General features: G+C 53.6%; 8 protein-coding genes across 8 annotated transcripts; 3 read left to right on the top strand and 5 right to left on the bottom strand.

Moving 5' to 3' along the window:
* Positions 1 to 3,597: 3,597 nt before the first annotated feature.
* Positions 3,598 to 4,425, bottom strand: PG998_007225 (60S ribosomal protein eL43; the record flags this gene model as incomplete). Its single annotated transcript, XM_066874041.1, has 3 exons — positions 3,598 to 3,674; positions 3,782 to 3,933; positions 4,376 to 4,425. 3 exons carry the CDS (start codon positions 4,423 to 4,425, stop codon positions 3,598 to 3,600), a joined length of 279 nt encoding a protein of 92 aa, XP_066729986.1.
* A 1,002-nt stretch (positions 4,426 to 5,427) lies between these two features.
* PG998_007224 (uncharacterized protein) lies at positions 5,428 to 7,021 on the top strand (the record flags this gene model as incomplete). The annotated part of the gene is made up of 5 exons (XM_066874040.1): positions 5,428 to 5,479; positions 5,537 to 5,680; positions 5,743 to 6,088; positions 6,161 to 6,720; positions 6,864 to 7,021. 5 exons carry the CDS (start codon positions 5,428 to 5,430, stop codon positions 7,019 to 7,021), a joined length of 1,260 nt encoding a protein of 419 aa, XP_066729985.1.
* Positions 7,022 to 7,982: 961 nt separating this feature from the next.
* PG998_007223 (uncharacterized protein) lies at positions 7,983 to 9,841 on the top strand (the record flags this gene model as incomplete). The annotated part of the gene is made up of 4 exons (XM_066874039.1): positions 7,983 to 8,199; positions 8,264 to 9,276; positions 9,345 to 9,696; positions 9,765 to 9,841. 4 exons carry the CDS (start codon positions 7,983 to 7,985, stop codon positions 9,839 to 9,841), a joined length of 1,659 nt encoding a protein of 552 aa, XP_066729984.1.
* A 1,921-nt stretch (positions 9,842 to 11,762) lies between these two features.
* PG998_007222 (uncharacterized protein) lies at positions 11,763 to 12,959 on the bottom strand (the record flags this gene model as incomplete). The annotated part of the gene is made up of 3 exons (XM_066874038.1): positions 11,763 to 12,419; positions 12,491 to 12,729; positions 12,944 to 12,959. The coding sequence occupies 3 exons, from the start codon at positions 12,957 to 12,959 to the stop codon at positions 11,763 to 11,765; spliced, it is 912 nt and encodes a 303-aa protein (XP_066729983.1).
* A 691-nt stretch (positions 12,960 to 13,650) lies between these two features.
* On the top strand, positions 13,651 to 15,461 carry PG998_007221 (T-complex protein 1; the record flags this gene model as incomplete). The annotated part of the gene is made up of 3 exons (XM_066874037.1): positions 13,651 to 13,709; positions 13,804 to 15,196; positions 15,270 to 15,461. 3 exons carry the CDS (start codon positions 13,651 to 13,653, stop codon positions 15,459 to 15,461), a joined length of 1,644 nt encoding a protein of 547 aa, XP_066729982.1.
* Positions 15,462 to 15,931: 470 nt separating this feature from the next.
* On the bottom strand, positions 15,932 to 16,354 carry PG998_007220 (uncharacterized protein; the record flags this gene model as incomplete). The annotated part of the gene is made up of 1 exon (XM_066874036.1): positions 15,932 to 16,354. One exon carries the CDS (start codon positions 16,352 to 16,354, stop codon positions 15,932 to 15,934), a length of 423 nt encoding a protein of 140 aa, XP_066729981.1.
* A 43-nt stretch (positions 16,355 to 16,397) lies between these two features.
* PG998_007219 (Clavaminate synthase-like protein) lies at positions 16,398 to 17,171 on the bottom strand (the record flags this gene model as incomplete). The annotated part of the gene is made up of 1 exon (XM_066874035.1): positions 16,398 to 17,171. One exon carries the CDS (start codon positions 17,169 to 17,171, stop codon positions 16,398 to 16,400), a length of 774 nt encoding a protein of 257 aa, XP_066729980.1.
* An 896-nt stretch (positions 17,172 to 18,067) lies between these two features.
* Positions 18,068 to 20,227, bottom strand: PG998_007218 (uncharacterized protein; the record flags this gene model as incomplete). Its single annotated transcript, XM_066874034.1, has 5 exons — positions 18,068 to 18,459; positions 18,542 to 18,684; positions 18,758 to 18,824; positions 18,947 to 19,335; positions 19,410 to 20,227. The coding sequence occupies 5 exons, from the start codon at positions 20,225 to 20,227 to the stop codon at positions 18,068 to 18,070; spliced, it is 1,809 nt and encodes a 602-aa protein (XP_066729979.1).
* Between the last annotated feature and the right edge of the window lie 341 nt (positions 20,228 to 20,568).

Raw genomic sequence — 20,568 nt, 5'->3', positions numbered from 1 at the left:
AATGACTGCGTCGAACTAATAATTCGATGCAGCCACTTTGGTGCAATGCAATTGCGTCGTTTGTGATTTGAGATGAGCTGCTGTGGCGAATGGGAGGGAGATGGCCGATGGTCGACACGCTAAAAGCCTATGTTTCGAAAGTGGGTTTCGGAGGCTGGATTGTTTGGTGGAACGGAACGAGATTCCCAATGGCGATGATGCAGTATGGGAAATATATGTGAGGGCGAGGTGGGTTGGGTTGGTGACGAAGAAAGGTAGAAAAATAAAAAGTAAGTTGTAGGCAAGAACGTGTAAGAGAGCCACAGGGCGGACAGAGGGGACGACGTTTCTTGGCACCACCCAGTAGGGGGAAAAGAGTCTGGGAGTAAGTAGGGTGGGTGGAATGGATCAATCAATGGCCCTTTTTTGATACCGGAGTAAGGAAGGGTAAGGCCAAAAGCATCTAAGACCAAAGCGCCTAGTGAACGAACAACAGAGCAGTAGCGGAAGGGCGGGTAGGTTGCTGAGAAAAGGGAGGGTTACTGCTGATGATTTGAATGAGGCGTTTAGTCCCGTTAAAAAAGGGACAAACAGACAATTCAAGGTCTTCAATGCTAGCAGGGAGAAGTGAGTCTTCTTCCAAAGGTTGTAAGGTAGGTGAGATTGGATGTGTATGGTAGTAGGTAGGTTAGGTGGGTGAATGGAGAAAGACGAAAGAGAGGGCTGGTGCTTGGCTATGGAGTTGGGGGCGACGATAATAGGAAGGAAGCCTCTCTCGGGTGTGGGTGTTTTGGACCGTTTAGAACCAAAACCCACTTTGAGTGCTTCCCCGTATATGATTGAATGGCAAAGGCCAAAATGCCTCTGTTGTGTTTTTCGGGGTGGGTGGTTGTTAAAAAGGCAAGACTCGCTGGCCAGGCGGCAGCAGGTCGAGAGTGAGAGAGAGAGAAGGCAGAAGGCAGAGAGAGTGCGTGTGGGCGTCGTGCCACCACATCCCAGGCCAGGTTCAGGTTCCAGCAACTGGGTGGATGGTGGATGGTGGATGGGATGTCTGACCAAGTCCAAGGCAGTTAGCTAGCAGGTACTGTGGTTAGTCTTTGGTTGTACCTAAGGTTGAGAAAAATTGAAGGCAATCGATGCAGTAATTCACTGAGAGATCTGGTACTGTAGCTGGGCTGGTCACTTCGAGGCACGGGAACAAGCAATCAATGAAAGACAGGACAATTGGAGAAAGAGGGGCGGAGCCTAATACAAGTAGCTTGACTGACTTACCGCTTACCGACATGGAAGGTAGGCAGTAGGTTAGTTAGGTGGTTTTGATTTCGAGCAAATCCCAAATCCCAATCTTCGTAACCACCAGGCTGGACAAGTGGCCAGGGCAGGTCAGGCACTTTTTTTCTTTTAGGCGGCACGAGGCCGGCACGACTCCATTCTGTTGCTCACACTGCTTCGTCGTCGCCTGCACTTCTGACGAGCTTAGCGCTCGTCTACCAAGTACCCTTTCCCCAAAAAGATGCCAGGCCCAATCAGCTGATGCCACCGGTGACGATATGAAGTAGCCACTATGTACGGCGGCCTTTTGAGACCAGGTCCAAGCCAAGGCGGACAGCCGGACAGCCGACAACCTTGAGAAGTGAGAGATATACAATGGATAGGCGAGGGGCTCGAAAACCAAAGAGTCCTTGCCTCTATTTCCTTTGTCTTCTTTTGCTAGCTATTGGCCTCGAGGCCATCCATCCACTGGGAGTCTAGGGAGTTCAGTGGTGGCCGATTCGGTACGGCGTACAGGTACCTTCTTATCCAGGCATGTGTGCTCCGCCGCACGTACAGGGCTGGAGCTGAGTGCAAGACCAGGACAGCAGGGGTTCCGGCTTTCAAGAAGTGGGCTTTCGCATTCACGTCCGTCAGATATGTGCGCATAAATGTTTGTGTGCAGAAGGAACACTAGATCTGCACCGCTTATGGTTGGTGATTGCTAAACAGCCTTGAATTCTTCGGACCTCATATGTGTCTTTCTGCTTCCAGACGTGCTCATAGGATCCATCCGTTACACGGTTGACTACACGCACGTAGATGGGTTGAACTAGGTAGGGGTGCGTACATGACATCCCGCGCGTGCTTGGGTAATAGTCGCACATATTGCATCCTGACCAACCACGGACCGTCTAGCTCGTGGCTGACACAGAATCACTTGCCATGGCGGGCAAATGCTAAGGAGCCACACCACCACTGCGTAATGACCACCAAATGCGGGATGTGGTGACTGCTACGTGCTATGCTACCCTTTTTGCCATCCTCCCGGTGAACTATCCTCGAAAGAAGGCAGAAGTGAGAATGAGGCACTGTTGATTTTGCGACCCATAAGTTATTATATATATAGATAGATAGATGTCGTATTTGAATATTCCATGAGTCGTGGCAGAAGTCGTGGGGCCCTAGGCCTTGGAAATCGACAATTTGACTTGATAGACGACTAAAACAAGATTCTAGCCAGGGAGGCTTCTCCTGTTCTCCGCTAGACAGAAGACAGCGGTTGGTGGAGTATTGGGGAGGTGTGTTCAGCTCAGCAGTAGGTTACTGCTTGACCACAGTAATCAAACCAAGGAGCCAAGGCCACTTGACCCGGCTTACATTCCTGTGCTTGGCTTTACTGGTCCGTATAATGGGATAATGACGATCAGAAGTAACTCCTCGTAAAAGGAGCCGCAGACTTCTTTGGAGTCAAGGGAGGGAATGACAATCAGGGGCCAAGGTTTCCATCGGAGTATTAGACGCCCGATTTGGCAAAGTTGAGGGACTGGAAGGACCTTTGGAACGTCAGTGCCACCACAGTGCTTGCTTGAGTTCCGTTACCAGCAGAAGGACAAAGCCCGCAACCACGTGAAAGATGGATGCTGCGAATTTCTCTTTCGAAGCTTAAATCCTTGCTGCTTGGGAATTCCTGGTACTTGCTCTGATTGTCGATACCCCGTCCCCTGGGACCGATGTTGGTAGCAAGGGGCTAACATCGACTACACTTCCTCATCGAGTTCTCATCGAGTTCTCATCGAGTAGCAATCGATCACTGATCGTAGGTGACTACAATGTGACTCGCATATGCGCATTAAACATGTAGATGCCTTGGTAGTCGATGGTTGGTTACCCATACATACCTCACTAACACGGCGACAGACCAATTTTCGGTCAATCTGGGTTTGTAGTCATTGGCAAGACAAAGCAACAACACGCATAGTACTCAGGAAATCAGCGTGCACAACTGTCGAGCCAAACGCGTCTCTTGCCGGCTCTTGATATGGTGCCAACTAGGTGTGAAGCGTCGCGGGCCCTCGTTTTGGTCATGCGCGCGTGGGCGCGCGGTGTATCGTCACGTCGCCCGATATTGTGCAGCTCTCGGAATCAACCAAATACACATCTCACATGCTCACGGATGGGGATTTTGATGTGTTCTTCATATTCTTGTCATTGGTGAGACTCCATCGGGCCTTGCTTTCCCCCGTGGATCAGGGCCGAGGACCAAAGCTGTACCATCTTTCAACCCTGTTTTGGTATTGAACTCATGAAAACCGTTACTCCCATTGACCCCAAGCGAAATGCAGAAATCGTGACCATGCATCCACCTTAAACCTCAGCAATCTCCCTCAGACGGCGCAGAGTCGATCGCATGGCAGCGGCGGCAGGGGTAGCGACGGTGTAAGCTGTGTCATGTCAGTCACCGTACTAGACTCAAGAGGGCGGCCAGGAAGTTGGACAAAGTGCATGCACCACGTCGAACCGCCCAGCCAGTCCTTGGGGTAATGCTCACCTCCACCGGCGACGACCTTGTGGCAGGCTCGGCAGTTCCAGATGCCAACGTTGGTGCGCTTGACGTTGACCTTTCCGCAGAAAGTGCAGGTGTACTTGGCGTGTTGGCTGATTTCCATCTTCTTGACCTGCTTACGGAGGGAAGCACCGTATCTATAAGGTGGGAATTCGGATTAGTATGATGCTGAAACCCCGAGAGATGGTGTTCGCGTGAGCCCAGAACCCAAGAAATATCAAGCAAGCAGTCCGGCCGCCATCTTCCCATAAAGCCGAAGACATCCTTAGGCGAGAGTCCCGTAAGAGCATGAGCAGCTGCTACTAGTTCCTTTCGTGAGATCCAAAAACCCCCCGAATGGGAAGGGTCGATGAACAATTTTGAAAATTCGTCTCTTGATCATTCGATGGAGATTGAGTGGAACAGAAAGTGCAGCTGCCCAGCCGCATTGGTCCTCGTTCGTCATGATGTCTTCGGCTCCGAGTTCGAGTAGGAATAGGGTGTAGTGATAGTAGGTCGTGATTGCCATGTTGACTCTTGGGGTTCTCGGGCGTCGCTTTCGAACAGGAGGCATCGTGGTGGTTTTTTGCGATAACTTACCTGGTACCGTACTTGCCGGTCACTCCGACCTTCTTGGTGCGCTTCGTCATCTTGATTGATGTGTATGTGGTCGACTTCGAGAGGGGGTTGATGTGGTGAAGTTGATCGCTCGTTATCACTTAGGAAAAGTCAGGTGAGTTTTTGACAGTGCTCGAGTTTTTTGGCCAAAGGGCTCGAAATTGTCCAAGTGTGTGTTCGTTTGTGGGCGACCCACCTCTCGCACTGGGATTGGATGGTGCTAGAACTCGGGGAGCTGGAGCCACATCAGCCACGGACGACTCCCCAAGATCTGCTCAACCCGGCACCAGCCACAATGCAATTGGATGATGTCGATTTTGGATTCTGACGGAGCTGCCTACGTAACATTCCATTGGCGCCTCTCGTGTTTCTTGCTTACATCACCAACCGAGCAGAAAATACCCCCCTTCTACTATCCAACCCATCTACCTGTCTATGTGTAAGCTTCCAGCCTTCTGCACCAAGCACCCTCTCTTCCCACATCTGGGCCATGATCCGCTGCACATGCCAGCTAGGCCCTATGAGGGGTCTTTGCCGTTCCGCGCAGCTGCATGACTCCTGTGCCTTTGAAACGCAAGACTGACGAAACTTCTGGATTCGACCGGCCGAGGCATTGATCCATTTATCGCCCAAGTCACTTCGGCGATGCCTTCCGCACACAGCCAATCGCCCTTGATGAAAACCGTCCGAAATGGGCACATTCTTAACTGTGACTGGTTTGTCATCGCTGAATCTCCTTAACTTAAAGCACCTTAGGGTCGCCATGGACATGGATAGCATTGAGTTCCTTGTAACGGGGTTGATATGGGCAAGTACTAAGTAGCATGAAGATTTGATAAAAGTATATAATTTGCAGCACCCGCTACTCCCGCTCGAAGGTGGTATTGAACGTAGTTGTCACACCACGTCTCCGTCAGTTAACTTTGTTTTCGTATTTATCACCAGTATCCTCTAGACAGTGCATTTCTGTTTCTCTTTATCTTCATATTCCCCTCATCTACATAGAGTATCAAGACAGCTGAAAGTAGGCGACCATGGCGCCGCAACAGAAGCGTCAATATGACATTGTGGTCTTTGGTGCCACAGGTGAGTACCACACGTATTTCCAAACAGCCTACAGAGTATTCTAACTCGGCGCTCTAGGTTACACTGGCTTCATGACGGCTGAGCACATCGCCGAGAGACTGCCCACGGATCTCAAATGGGCCGTAGCCGGTCGTTCAGAAGAGAAGCTCAAGCGTGTAGTTTCGGAATGTCAGAAGTTGAACCCGAACCGCATCCAGCCTGGTAAGGCAGTTCTGCCATTGTCTTCTCCGGTCGCATTGCTCGTACTAACGAAATTCTCACAGAAATCGAATTATGCAATCTGAACGATCAAGATCTTCTGGCCCTGGCCAAGAAGACCTCTGCCATGATCTGCACCGTGGGCCCCTTTGCACAGTTCGGCGAGCATGCGTTCAAAGCGTGCGTCGAGGCTGGCACACACTACATTGACTGCACGGGTGAGGTGGTCTGGACCTTGTCCATGATCAAAAAGTACGAAGCTGCTGCCAAGAAGGCTGGTATCGTTATGATCCCTCAGTGCGGCTTCGATTCTGCCCCGTCGGATCTCCTCGCGTGGTCCATGGCTCAGCTTGTCCGATCCAAGTTGTCGGCCCCCGTTAGCGACGTCACGGTCAGCATTCACGACTTAAAGTAAGCAGTCGCAACGAGAAGGGCGGAGGAGTGTTGGAGTTTATCTTATCAACAAATTAACAAAAACGACAGGACGAAGCCGTCTGGCGGAACTCTGGCGACTATCCTCGGCCTGATAGAGAAGTACACCCTCAAGGAGATTGGCGCGTCGAAAGCGCCCTTCGCCTTGTCGCCGGTGCCGAACTCGTACCACGGACCTGCGCCGTCTCTTTACTCGAAGCTGACCGGCCTCCGCACCGTGCCCGGCCTGGGCCTGCTGTGCACGTCGGTGACGGCCGCGACGGATGAGCCCATCGTGCAGCGCACCTGGGGCATGCTGCAGCAGGAGCCCTCTCGCAAGCAGGAGGCCTACGGTCCCCGCTTTAGCTACCGCGAGTTCGCCCGGGCTCGCGGCACCCTGGCAGGTATCGTAACCCACTACGGCCTTGCCATCGGCATGACGATGCTGGTACTGTTCGCCCCCGTGCGCAACCTGGTTCGCCGCTACATCTTCCAGCCCGGCGAGGGCGTCAGCAAGGAGGACGCCAAGAAGGAGTACATTGTGATGCGCGGCACCGCCGTGCCGGATGTCCAGCCCAAGAGCGACAAGGTGGCCTTTATCGAGGCGAAGTACCCATCCAGCCCCTACCTCTGTAAGCGATTTTTTTATCCGAACCCCAGCTTCCTGCCTGCCCCTTTGAGAGTTTTGCGCCCCTCTAGTCTGAGCGGGAGTAGATTGCAAAGAACATCGAGAATTTTGTGCTAGATGTGTACTAATACTGATACCCTCTATTAGTGACCGCAACATGTCTCGCGCAAGCAGCCTACTCCATCTTGAAGGACGACCAAAAGCTTGAGGGTGGCATTTACACACCGGCGTGCTTGGGCCAGAAATTCATCGATCGCCTGGATGGTGAGGGATTCAAGGTCGAGTCGAAACTGATCAGTGTGTAATTTTTATAGTCCTAATTCCAGATATGAAGCCCTGGCTTTCATCCATCCAACTGCTTTTGTGCTCATATGCCAGGGACATTGGCTCAAAGAAAGATAAACATGTAACGGAAGGTCAGGAACGAGACTTTGAACGAATTGTAACACTTTTCACAAAGCAGAACAATCTAAGTGTTCCCGAGACCCGTCAAACTCGAGATTCGCTTCAGGAGTCCAACATTGTGGCGAGTCCTATCAGTTCCTCTGACTGGATATCGGTTTAGAACGTCAACGTGATCTGACTTTCCCTTTATGCAACCCCGAAGACAGGCCAATTCCGATGATTAGAAACTAGCCTCAAGCATATTCATCCCAAGTCAAAAGGGACTTTGAATTAGTGACATGCATGGACGAGTCAGGACCGAAAGAACCAAGCATGTCTATATAACCAGCGGTTGGCCGCGTTAAGGGAGGATGATAGTCGACATAACACGACGTTCCCCGCAATTATTCTGCCGGAAGTGGTCGAGGACGTGAAATGTTGCGCCGAGCTTAGACGTCATCCAGAAAACAAAACAGAAACCCAAACCTGAGCTCAGATCGACATCTGGCATAGCCTAACCTTACATACGACTACAGTGCAATCGGGTTCAGAAAAAGAGAGTCCAATTCGGTGCCATTGATTGACTACTTTGAGAGCGCAAACCCACGTCGCATTTCATTTTCATCTTGTTTGTTGCGTTGCATTAAATTCGTTGGCAAGAGGAGCTGCCGGGAGGTGGTAGTGCCATTCCATCATTTCGACTTTTTTTATAATCCGCGTCTCTCACATGGCAATTCGATAACATCAAACGCATACCGATTGAACCAGTAGTATCCGCGCTCAACACCTGGCTTGTCTGTTGATGTCGGTTGATGGTCAGAAGAAGCCTTCCTATCTTTAGGCCACGCTGAGCAGGGGCGATTCCTCATCTCTCTTTCCGCAATGGCGTCTTCCAGTAACCGCTCGCAAGCCGAACGAACACCCCTTCTGCGTCAAGATACCGATCGCCCGCGCCCGCCCCGAAACGTCACCTTCAATCCCAACCCCGTCACCAAGACCATCTTCCCCGAGCCATCGTCGCTCAGCTCTTCGCCCGCCGGCAGCACATTAGCCGCTGCCGCCGCGGTGCCAACTTCCCACCCCTTCCATCAACAACATGGTAACGTCCACGGCTCATCTTCTGGCTCCTTGCCGAATAACACGCCTTTTTCCGCCATCAATAGCCGTCTGCGCCGCCGCAACTCCCATGGCAGCACCCCTTCGTCGGTCTCCCGGCGCCGATGGGCCCCTGACGAAACGAGGACCGCAACGATCGACCAAGAACGCCGAGAAGCTCAAGCTCCTCCCGAACCCGGACCTGGGCGACGATGGCGGCGTGGAGGATTTCGAAGAGAGCGGCCGTGACGTCTACAGCCAATACACGCGCATCAAGGACCCGAATGCTCGGAGGGACGCTGCACGACTAGGCAAAGCGGATCGCGAGAGGCTGCCGCGAGTCACGGCCTACTGCACCGCGAACAAATATCAGATGGAGGGCCTGATGCGCTTCTTGAAGGGTCGCGCCCGGAGTCGGGCCTCCAATCCCAAGCTGATTGATGAGTGCATATACTCGCCCTATAACTATGCCACGGGCAAAGGTGCAGAGCGGGCCGAGGCGGCCGAGACAAGGACGCGGAGGGAGAGTCAGGAAAGCCAAGAAAGCCAGGACCGCCAGCAGGACCGTCGGGACCGACACGAAGCCCCGAGCACACCGACGAGGCCATCAATGATGGACTACGAGCGCCGGCACTCGACGGGGCAGCTCACAGATGTTGTCGATAGCACGGGCGATTCAGGAGCCATGACGGAGGGCTATGGAAACGGCCGGGACGCGCAGCACAACCTCTCGTATCCCTCTATGGACGACAATGAGAGCGCGATACAGGAGAGCCCAAACTCGCAGACGAAGGACCTTGATTTCGACACCGAGGTACACACGCCCGAGGTGTTCCTGTTTGAGTACGGTGTGGTGGTGATCTGGGGCATGTCGCCGGCGCACGAGCAACGCTTCCTCAAGGACATCGCCAAGTTCGAGATGGAGAAGCTGGACCAGGACGACGTGGAGACCGAGTGCTTCAACTTCTACTACACACGGGAGTATCAGGCGCGGATATACAACGATTTCATCACCCTGAGGGATAAGGGCAACTACATGACAAAGCTCGCCATCTCCCATGCGCTTGCGCAAAGTGTCAAGGTATGTTGGCCTCCTGCCCTCACCATTATCCTTATACTGGATATGAGCTAACCTGTTGTCTCGTATAGACATCGCTATTTGAAGAACTAATCGCTTCTACCATCGAGACTTGTAAGGACATCCCGACTCAGATCGCGTTGACGGGTAAAATCGCACTTTCTCGCAGCCAGATCAACATGCAGATCGGCGAGTTGTTCATCCTCCGCATCAACATTCATCTCAACGGCTCAGTTCTCGACACGCCGGAGCTGTTCTGGGTGGAGCCCCATCTCGAGCCTGTGTACCAGGCCGTACGCAGCTACCTTGAAATGGACCAGAGAGTAGGTCTTCTCACCGAGCGGTTGGATGTCATTGCGGATCTCTTGGCGGTCCTGAAGGGCGAACTTAGCCATGGACACGGAGAGATGCTGGAGTGGATCGGTAAGTCAATCCTCTATCATATTGCATCGTCATAGCCTCCTTTGTCATGTTACTAACCAGAACTGCAGTCATCATTCTTATCGCTGCCGAGATTCTGGTGGCCGCGGTTAACATCGTAGTCGATTTGTATGCTGGTGTGGATTAGACCAATGGAGTTCGCTAGAGCCGCCCATTCGATCTTTCCAGCAGCCATTGCGAATTTGAATCACTTCCCCGTTCCCCCATCCCGTTACTTACCCCAAATAATACCATGATTGGGTTTTCATACTCCTGCATCGATGGCGGAATCCCAATACTGGTAAAGCAGGAAACAATCATATGCACAGAACAGCATGGCGCTAGTGGAATATTGTGTTTTTACCTTGTTTTTCTCATTCGTTCTTTTGGCGTCCGGTTCCTGAAATTAGAAACAAAACAATTGTAACTCATTTGCATAATTGGTGGTAGTGAGCGGCTCTTTGATGTTTTTAGACAGCCGAGGAGGATCAACAGAGTCGGCCGTATGTAGATACAAGAGAAGTGCTATCATCGGAGCATACTCGTACTTGGGTTTTTTTTAGCTTTGCATTCTGACTTGAAATCTATCAGGGTCTACGCGGTGATATGTGAGATTTATTAAGCTAGGTAAAGGGGCTCCAATATCTTCATTGTGAGAATTCAGTCAAAGCTTACTTACTAAGTGGCATCATTTTAGTTGTCCACGTCGGACAGTGCTCTTGTTGTAGAAGATACGGATCTAAGGTCGTGGGTCTTTCTGAAATCCAGAGGATACGAAGAGCAATACCGTGTAATAGATCTGTACCAACTCAAGCACAATTCAAGATAAGCCTGCCAGAGGGAGAAAAATATCCCAGCTGAACCTCTCATCAAACCCAATCATGATAAGACGCCCGTTGTCCTTTTCATAGTTAGATTTCCAATACTGCTACATCAAACGATCGTTCGCATACAGATATAAGATATCTGCATCTTGGGTAGGTAGGTAGCCAGCTTAGCACAGAGGAACTCATCGTGTTGAGGCTCGCAAGGACCTAAGCGCAGAAAGCACGATATTTCCAGCATGTTCTCAAGCGGGATACCAAGGAAGGAAACGCAGGCGGCTCTTGACGTATACCTCGTTAGCATCGACAAGAGCACACGCAATCAACCATGATAGTGGCTTCCTGAAGAATGGCGGGAATTAATCATATACTGATCCCGATTTACCAATGTATGCTCCCCTCAATGGTAGAAGCCGTAAACTACTACTAGCAGGATCCATCACATTGCTCATGGCCAATTCTGGCCCTCATATCACCGCCTTGTTTAAAAGCCCGCCTATCTCGATGGAGCAGAAGGACCACACGAGTCAGCTATACGCCGCATCCCATATCCTATACTGCGGTCAGAGTTTCACTCACGAACACGCAAGTTCCAGGATGAAAAGCGTTCACAACTTGAAGACTGGCATCCACAATCAAATACTTAGCCACGGTACGACCAGGTATGGTGGCTCCCATGTCTGCCGCTGAATTAACCAGACACCAATTTCTGTCGTCGACCATGGTGATTTTGCTATTTCAGGTCAATTTAGGAGGGGAAACGGATGCTGCCGGAGACCACCTACAAAGCGGTGTCGTCCGCGAGCCAAAGCTCCGATGAGCAATACACCGTCGCCGTGGCATCTTCATTGTCTGTTAATTTAAAACCGTAAATGCTCTCCGCCATCTTCCCGGGACTTGATAGGAATTCGCGAGGATCCCCCCCCGCGTGAGCGATGGTCTGGTGAGAGAAACAGTCCCATCCTGCCAGTACTACGACATAACAACCACATGACATGTTAGCGAACGATCAAGTATTAATCGGATAGCGTAGCTCATTGTCAATTGCAAGCCCTTAAACAACCGCTAATTATGTCCCTATTCATACATGGCTCATACCATGACTTCCATTCCTTTTTGGGCCTCATCTGCGCACCGCTTTTATTACAAGGGTATCCGGAGCCTTTAGCAAGAAAACTCGCTGCAAACCATGCAACGTACCAATATTAATGAAAAATCATGGAAACGCCATAAATCTATGAGTGCTTAATCATCGTTTTGACCGTCGTTATCCTCGACCTCGGTCTCGGGGTCCGTATCGTTCTGTTCCTCCTGTTCAGCCTCCTCCGCTTCGGCGGCCTCGACGTCACCCATCTCCACATCCTGGTCCTGGTCTTGCTCGTCGTCGTCCGCGGGAGGTGCACTTCGCGAGATCTTGATGCTAGACGAGCGGCCAAGGTCGAAGTCGCTAGCGCGCGATCGACCGCCGCTCTTCTTAGAACGACGGAAAGTGTCGCGGATCTCTCGCCACTTTTCCAACTCCTGCATGTAGCGCTTCTGGAACTCATCTCTCTCCTCCGAGGGCAGGTCCTTCCAGCCTCGCGCCAACTCCTCCTCGAGGCGGAACTCGCCGGCGGCTATCTCGTCTTTGTGCTTCGCTTGGAGGACGGGGCGCATGTCGTTGCAGTAGATCTCGAACGCGTTGCTAGGGCGCTTGGGTGGCTTGGGTACGGCATGATGATGGTGGCCGTTGGTTGGGCGACCGCTGAACGAGTCACCGTGGGAGAACTCGGATCCGGGTGACAGACCTCGCAGGGTTTGGCTGACGAAGGATGGGCCTGCAGAACCGGTTTCGCGGTCACCGCCAGGGACCAGCGAGGTCTTCCTATGACCACGCTTGACACGGAGCGGCTTGTCCTCGGGCTACACGGGGACAAACATCAGTCACAATCCAAACAGGGATTAGGTATAGGGGCAGCTAGAAGTCGACATACAGTGGGAGGCGGACTAGGACTTCCTTCTGAATCCTCGACGTTCGTGCTAGTACGCTTTTGAATCTGCTCAAGAAGGATGGCGCGCTCTAGTCGCAACTTCTGAATTTGACGTCTCAATCGGATAGCACGTAGCCTATATGCATCGTTCTCTTCCTCAATCTCGTTGGTTCGCGCTCGTAGTTGAATACACTTGCGGCGATAAGCTTCCTCCACGGTGGGCGGGAGAGATGGGGGATTGGCTATTAGAGCAAGAATGTTAGCACGCATAGAAGGCGTGACAGCGAGCGAGCGCGATTGCGACAGCTTGCCCCTGTCGGGGAAGCGAAGCCATCAACTGTAGCGAGCCTTGATTGGATGTGATATCGAGTGCAAAGAAACGCGTAAGGATAAAAGTGCAGATAGACGGAGGCAGGTGCCAATGGTCACTTGTTTGGCGGGAATGCGACAACTTACCACTCGAGGGCGCCATCGCGACAAGACGGGCTGGCGTCAGCCCAATGAGACGATATATTTCAAGGTAATAATGGATCGCGATCGAGGTAAGATGGTCGATAACACTGGTGATGCGGTGTGGAAGTGGTAGAGTTGGGAGATGGTGGCCGACGGCTGGAATGGAACGAATAAATGCAAACGATTTATGAGATAATGTTCAGGCGCTGCATGCTAATTGACGAAGTTGCGTTGCTCGCTGGACGTTACTTCGTACGTTAGCTGCAGTGCAGTACACGGAATTGAGGTGAATTGAGTGCAGCAGACAAGGCTGCCACTGGGACCATCACTGGGGGCTTGGGGGAAGCTGGCAAGCTGCATGCGGTACAGGCACTGGACGCCTGGACGCCCTGGCATTGGCTACCCCGACAAGCTCCGATCCACTGAAGAGAGCATGGGTCCCCCAAGGCTGCGGTTGGCGTTGGCGGTTGGTGGCCAAGGTGGGCGCCCATTTTAGCGTCAAGTCCCCAAATTTGTAGGTACGTTCCGCAGCCCGACAGAACTTTTTTCCATCTGCTGTGGAAAGTCAGAGAGCTCCGTTCAGGCTGCCCCCCATTATCCTAGGCCCTTAACCAGAACAGACTCGCAAGATACTCTGGCTCACGGCGAACTGTCTCTCCCATCCCACCAGAAGATAGTCAAAGTGTCCTCGCAGCAGCTTTCTATCCATCATGTCTCTCAACATCCCGAACGCCCCCAATGCGGGCCTGTTCAAGGGAGGCTACAACAAGTGAGTTCGCAATATACACACCCCACTTTCGACACCCTGACCATCACCATCACCACCACCACCGTCGTGTCTAACCGCCCTCCTCCTCATGTAGCTACGACTCGGAAGATGGCGCCGTCCTGCGTAACATCGACGCCTGCCGCGCCATTGCCTCGACGGTGCAGACTTCCCTGGGCCCCTATGGCCGCAACAAGATCGTCATCAACCATCTCCAGAAGATGATCCTGACCTCGGACGCCGCCACCATCCTGAAGGAGCTCGATGTCGTCCACCCCGCCGCAAAGCTCCTGGTTATGGCCAGTCAGCAGCAAGAGGCCGAGATGGGAGATGCCACCAACTTGGTTATTGTTCTGGCCGGTGAGCTGTTGAAGAAGGCCGAGGACCTTCTGCGCATGGGTCTCAAGACGGCCGATATCGTCACCGGTTACGAGCGAGCACAGAACTTCGCCCTCGAGGCTTTGGAGGAACTGGTTGTGGACAAGGTCGATGATATTCGGAACCAAGAAGAGCTCAGCAAGGCTATCCGCACCGTCGTCGGCAGCAAGCAGAACGGCCACGAGGACTTCTTGGCTGACTTGATCGCCGAGGCCATCCTGGCTGTCCTGCCCAAGAACCCCGCCGGTTTCAACGTCGACAACATCCGAGTGGTTAAGATCATGGGCGGAAGCTTGGAGCAGAGCAAGGTTGTCAAGGGTATGGTCTTCCCCAAGGAGCCCGATGGTTCGGTCAAGAAGGTCACCAAGGCCAAGGTCGGTGTGTACTCTTGCCCTCTCGACATGAGCCAGACCGAAACCAAGGGTACCGTGCTGCTGCACAACGCCAAGGAGATGATGGACTTCACTACGGGCGAGGAGGAGCAGATCGACACTGCCATCAAGGAGCTGTATGATGCCGGTCTGCGTGTCGTCATTGCTGGCTCCACGGTTGGCGAGCTTGCCATGCACTACCTTAACCGATACGGTATCCTGGTCATCAAGATTCTCAGCAAGTTTGAGCTCCGAAGAATATGCCGAGTTGTTGGTGCTACCCCGCTGGCAAGACTGGGTGCTCCCATGCCCGATGAGATGGGCTCGGTCGATGTCGTGGAGACGCTGGAGATTGGTGGCGACAGAGTCACAGTGTTCCGTCAAGAGAACGAGGTGACCCGGACAGCCACCCTCGTTCTGCGAGGTGCTACACAGAACCACCTTGAGGATGTGGAGCGCGCCGTCGACGACGGTGTCAATGTGGTCAAGGCTATTACCAGAGATCCTAGGTTAGTGCCAGGTGCTGGTGCCGCCGAGACCCAGCTCGTGGAGCGCATACAAGCTTTCGGAGACAAGACATCAGGTCTCCCGCAGTACTCCATCCGCAAATTTGGCGAGGCCTTTGAGGTAGTGCCGCGAACGATAGCCGAGAGTGCCGGCCTTGATGCTACCGAAGTTCTCAGCCGATTGTACACGGCTCACCACAAGAAAGATGACTGGAAAACCGGTGTCGATATCGAGGTAAGTCCCACCCCTATTCCTATACCAAAGCTGTCCACCTTTTCAGGGGCTCCTAAGCTAACCGAATCTTTAGAACAACGATAGCACTGGCACACTAGATGCCCAGAAGGAGGGCATCTTGGATCTCATGATTACAAAGGCCATGGCTATCAAGCTCGCCACCGAGGCCGCCCGCACAGTGTTGTCGGTAGACCAGATCATCGTGGCACGACAGGCCGGTGGCCCCAAGCCCCCGGGACCCAACCCTAACTGGGATGAGGATTAGGTAAAAAGCTTAATGTATAGAATCTAGAGCGCTCATACAATATGTGCCTTGAAAAAAAAGAAAAATTCAAGGTTGGCGTTTTGGTAGCTGGTAGATGGTCAAATACCCACAATCTGGCTGCTGTCACGCAGCTCTCTCCAAACAAATCCTTGAACACTACTCGTGATGTGCGTGACCTTGACGATACCCGTTTCTAGATGGCGACACTAATGGGGAATGAGCGAGTGGGGTGGATGTCTTCTAATCCACATGATCGAATATAGTAGACTGTGTATATAGTAACAAGCTACTTAATGCTTTCCACTCATGCGTTGTGCTGGATGCTAATGACCAAGTCCATTCTAAAACACAACGCTCGCTCTATGGCGTATCTACGAAATTATGACGCTTTCTGGGTCACGGATGCTGGACTCAAACCTGCGAACTCAATCCCCATTCCAGGGCCTGTTAATAAGAGTCGAACCCGTTAGTTATTTGGAGCCGGGGAACACCGTACCCAGATTCATCGCCTGCCGGTAAATCCAGTCGGTCGCCGTCAACTTCTGCTCTTCTTCTTCGCCTTGTTCCTTCTTCGGGATTCCCTCGCCTTCGAGCGCCTCCATGATGACTTTGTCCTCGGGTCGCACAAAGTACACGACGCTGTAGCGCGGGAACTTGCCCTGGGGCCCCGGGGCGGGGATGACGCGGTGGCGACCGGAGCAAAAGACGCCGTTGGTGAACTTGACGGCCGCGTCGCCCAGGTTGATGATGGCGCAGCCGCGCTTGGGCACGACCCAGAGCCACTCGCCGGGCACGTCGGGTTGGCCGTCGGTGAGGATGGCAGAGCGCGAGGATTCGGACCAGACTTGGAGGCCGCCGAGCCAGTTCATGAGAATGGTGATACTGTTGTTCATTCATTGGGTTAGCCTTGCCAATCATTTGGTACGAAGACCACTTTCAGCGAGGGAGAGAAATAAAAGAGAGAAGAAAAGGGGGAAGGATGACTCGCGTTCCAAAGTCGGTATGACTAGGCGTCTGGATCTCCGGCATCTCTTCCTTATCCCGCGGCGGCCCTCGGGTGATGCGAACGTGGTCGCCCGCGAGCTCCCCGATCCGATGTCGATTCCAAATCTCCTCAGGCTTCACGCCGAGCTTGTCGACCAGCAGTCCCAGAATCAGCATGCCCACGCCGTGCGCCGCGCGCATGTAGCCCGCGAACAGCTCGCGCTGCTCGAGGATGGCGGACGGCCAGCTGGCGCCGCGGCGGGGCATGTCGGCCGGGTCTGCGGCGGGGGACGTCATGTCGTCCTTGGCCACGTTGAAGAACTCGGCCGTGTCGCGCACGCCCGTGGCCTTGTTGGCGAGCGTCGCGCCGACCTGCTTGTACCCGAACAGCTGCCGGGGCGCGTTGGCGGCGGCACCCACGGCGGCGCCCATCAGGTAGCCCATCTTCTCGTCGGTCGGCAGGGCAAAGGTGCGCTCGCCCGTGCGCGCAATGGCGTCGGCGCCCCGGAGCAGGGTCTCGCCGGCGGCGGGCTGGCCATCTTCTAGGTCCAGGTAGAAGAAGCCGCGGCCCTTACAGACCTCGAAGACGCGCGCTTGCTCCGCGGCGTCGCGGGCTAGCAGCTTGAGAGCGAGATGGTCTCGAGCTCGACCGTGGGCAGACCCGAGGGGAAGGGGGATACTCCGACGGAGTAAACTCCGCGGTGGTAGGTGTTGGGCTATTTGCATGCGGCATGTTGGCAAAGTCGAGTGGCTTGAGACTCCTCAAGGTTGGGGGATGTGGTTGGGAAGTGATGATGATGATGATGGAGCCGAATAGAATTTGGTTGATGTCAAGCTGCCAAGAAGGGCCCTAGAGCTCAAGCACGCTTGGACGAAGTGTTGTTGTCGTTGAATCGTGTACTGAAAGATGGTGTATCTAGATGGTGTGAGCAAGGATCGTGGTAGTGAATACATGCCGGAAGTGAAGGGAAACCCATTGGCGAACCTTGATCAGCTCGGAAAGATGTCCTTTTATAGCATCGTCGGCGTCATGTGAGATGGGGGTGATGAGTTGGCCCCCAGGTCAGGTATAAGGAGGGGGAGGATTTAAGCTCCCGTAGCCCTTGCCGTTACCCCGTAAGTATGCGGGATTCTCCAACACCGGACGCAGCCAATGCCACGCTGATGCGGAGAAATGTGGCACTCGTCGGCGTTATCGTCTTGGTTTCCCAGAAGTTGACTATACATCGCCCTTGTTTCACGTCGTGGCCACAGAGTCCAGCAGCAGAGCCATGTAGGACTGCTGTCGGAGTTATTATCATTGAGGATCCCGGTGATGGACGCACAGCGTCGGCCACAGCATCGGCAGTAGAGTCGGGGCTACTTATTCCGCCAAATCATGGTGCATGGATTCGTGGGACAGTGCTCGGTCATCGATTACGCGCTAAGTGATTCGTGAAGGGCCAATGAAGTATTGGTCTGTAACCCCCTGCTCCCATTGAATGCATCCGGAACCCCATCCCGGAGAGGTCCTGGGAGGAGGAGGGAGATCTACAAGGTGTCTCCTGACTCGCACTACCTGCCCCCTCACGCTTGTCTCGACAAACATCCCTAAACCATGATTGGACACTAGTATCATGCACCTACTGAGCCATCCCACCTTCAACCTTGACATCGAATGCGCTGCGAACGTCGAGGACCGTCCTGATGTGCTTCCACTGCAGCCGTCTCTCCTCGAATCGCGCGATGGTCCGCGCCGTGTTGACGGCGTTGGAGATCTCACGCCCGTTGAGTGCCGACGCCACTAGGAGTTCCAAAGACTCGTCATGACCAACCTTGTTCAGGGTGATATCGCTCTCCCCGGCGGGAACCCTCTGCAGACACAGCGTCCAGAGGCGACGCCGCACCTCCGGCTCGGGCGGATGATAGCCGAGCGATAGGTGGATGCGCGACTTCATGGCCTTGTCGAAGGACTCGACCCGATTCGTCGTCAGGAACACGATGCCGCTGAAGTACTCGAGCTCCTTGAGGAAGACTGAGTCATTGGCGGTTAGACATATTATCACTCACAAGGACACTCAGGGGTGTCTGTTAGTCGAGGAGGTAGGCAATCTTACTGGCTACGAGGGAGTTCCTGTCGGGGTTTTTGCTATCCTCCCTTGCTTCGAGAAACACGTCGGCTTCGTCGAGAAGCACGATGGCTTTCCAGGTCGTGGCATATTGCAATATCTTCTTCAGCTCTCGCTCGAATAATACAGTGCTACGAGTAAACTTTAGCCAATTCCGTTGCAGAGGATGTTTCCCGTGCTTGCAGATGGGATGCTGGTACGTACTAGTTGTTCTTGTTGAGCTCGCCGACAGAGGTCATTAAGAGTGCCTTTTGGTCCCTTCCGCCGCAATCTCGGCCGTCAGTGTCTTACCTATGTTGGTCATGGTCAGCATTTCCCATCGAGACGATCGTACGAATGAACGCCTTTTCAGCTCGAGGATGGGCATTTAGTGATGCAAAGAGGACCGCTTACCAGATCCAGGAGCCCCATGTAACAGCATAACCAGACCCTTGCCCTTCTGAAGCATTTGATCTCGAGCCTGGTTCGAGTATTGGTGCGACGTGACCAGACTGCGGAGCACGAGCTTCTCCTTACCCCCGAGGATGAGACTGTCCCATGCGTCGGCTTGCCACGCCACCTCGCTGACGCTGTCGACGTAGAACTGGCACCAGCACTTCTTGGAGAGGGAGTATCCCTGTGTCTGCGGCGGGCACAGCATCGGGTCCACCGTCCCGGCCCGCACCGGTGCCTTTGCCAGGGCGTGCTCCTCGCGGAACGTCTTGCGGTCCAGCACGACGCGACCCGCCTCCGTGTAGGGCAGCCAGACCCCGCCCCATTTGCACGGAGACGGATCATACCAGCTGTAGGGGGGTCCTGCAGGAACTGGGCCGCACCCGTGTACGCCATGGTGGAGCGATCGACTAGCGACAGGAACCTCTCCCCGCGCTCCTTTAGCCGGTCCCGGAGGCCTTCCTTGCAATCGGCGAGCGATAAGGGGTAGACGGGGAGGTCCGTGATATCGATCGGATTGTTGGCGGGGAAGAGTTTCTTCTGGCTCATCTGGAATGTCTTTGTGGACTCTCCGGCGAAGGTGCCGTTGTGGTCGCAGTAGGTGCACTTGACTTCAAAGTAAGGCCCGGCTTCCTTGTCTTCCTCGTACGCCGTCTTCTCACAAAGCAAAAGCCAGGGGCGACCGCCCACTTCCGAGTAGAGGAGATCCCCTGGCTGGAAGGGGACCCAGGCGTTTTCAAAGGCGATCTGGCCGTTCTCGAGCATACGAGCCGCCCTATCGCGGACGGGGGCCACCTCATGCCCCATGAACTCGAACAAGAGATTCATGTGCGGACCGGCTGGGGTGTCTTGAACCGAGCGACGGTAGTCGTCCAACTCGGCCCAATGATGTGTGAGCATCTTGAAGGGGGACTCGAGCTCCACGGGCGATTTGAAGTCCGAGGGAACCATAGTGTAGCATTCGATGACGTCGCGGAACGCTGCAAGGATATGCGGCGAGTTGATCAACAGCTTTGTATTCACGGGCTTCTTGGGGTCGATGATCTGGCGGACCACGATGGCATATGGGCTGTCCTGGTCACGGCCGGTGTGATCCTCGAAAGGATCCTCCATTGCCTTGACCGAAGGCTGGCCATCGGGCTGGAGTACCTCACGATAGGCCTTGAACTCACACCTCTGGCCTAGAGCCTCCTGGGGCTTGTCATCGCCGTTGGTAGTATTCTCAGTTGAAGTGGCAGTCATGGTTGCTGCTCTGGTATGATTTAGAAGAGATGAGAGGTAGGGGAGGCAGGTTTAATACTGGTAGAAGCATTCTTTGTTCGTATCCTCCCTAGACGGCAGGGCGACCTTTATAAGACATGGCATGCAGCTTACGTCTGTGTAAGCTTTTAGAAATATGTCTCTGCCTCATACGCTGATTATGTCAGATTAAACACATGCACACACTCTGCCTACTATGTTGCGTCATGTACTGAGGCTTGATAGTAAACCTGCATGATGGCAGCCAGTAGCAAATGGTTACTCGTGGCTCCGAGCCATACAAGATTGGCCAACCTGCAGGCTTCCACGCGCTTGGTACATAC

Source organism: Apiospora kogelbergensis, assembly GCF_038363985.1.
Source record: "Apiospora kogelbergensis strain CBS 113332 chromosome Unknown utg000005l_segment0_segment0, whole genome shotgun sequence".
NCBI lineage: Eukaryota > Fungi > Ascomycota > Sordariomycetes > Amphisphaeriales > Apiosporaceae > Apiospora > Apiospora kogelbergensis.
The sequence above is the reverse complement of the archived record's forward strand: the minus strand, read 5'-3'. Positions and strand labels throughout refer to the sequence as shown.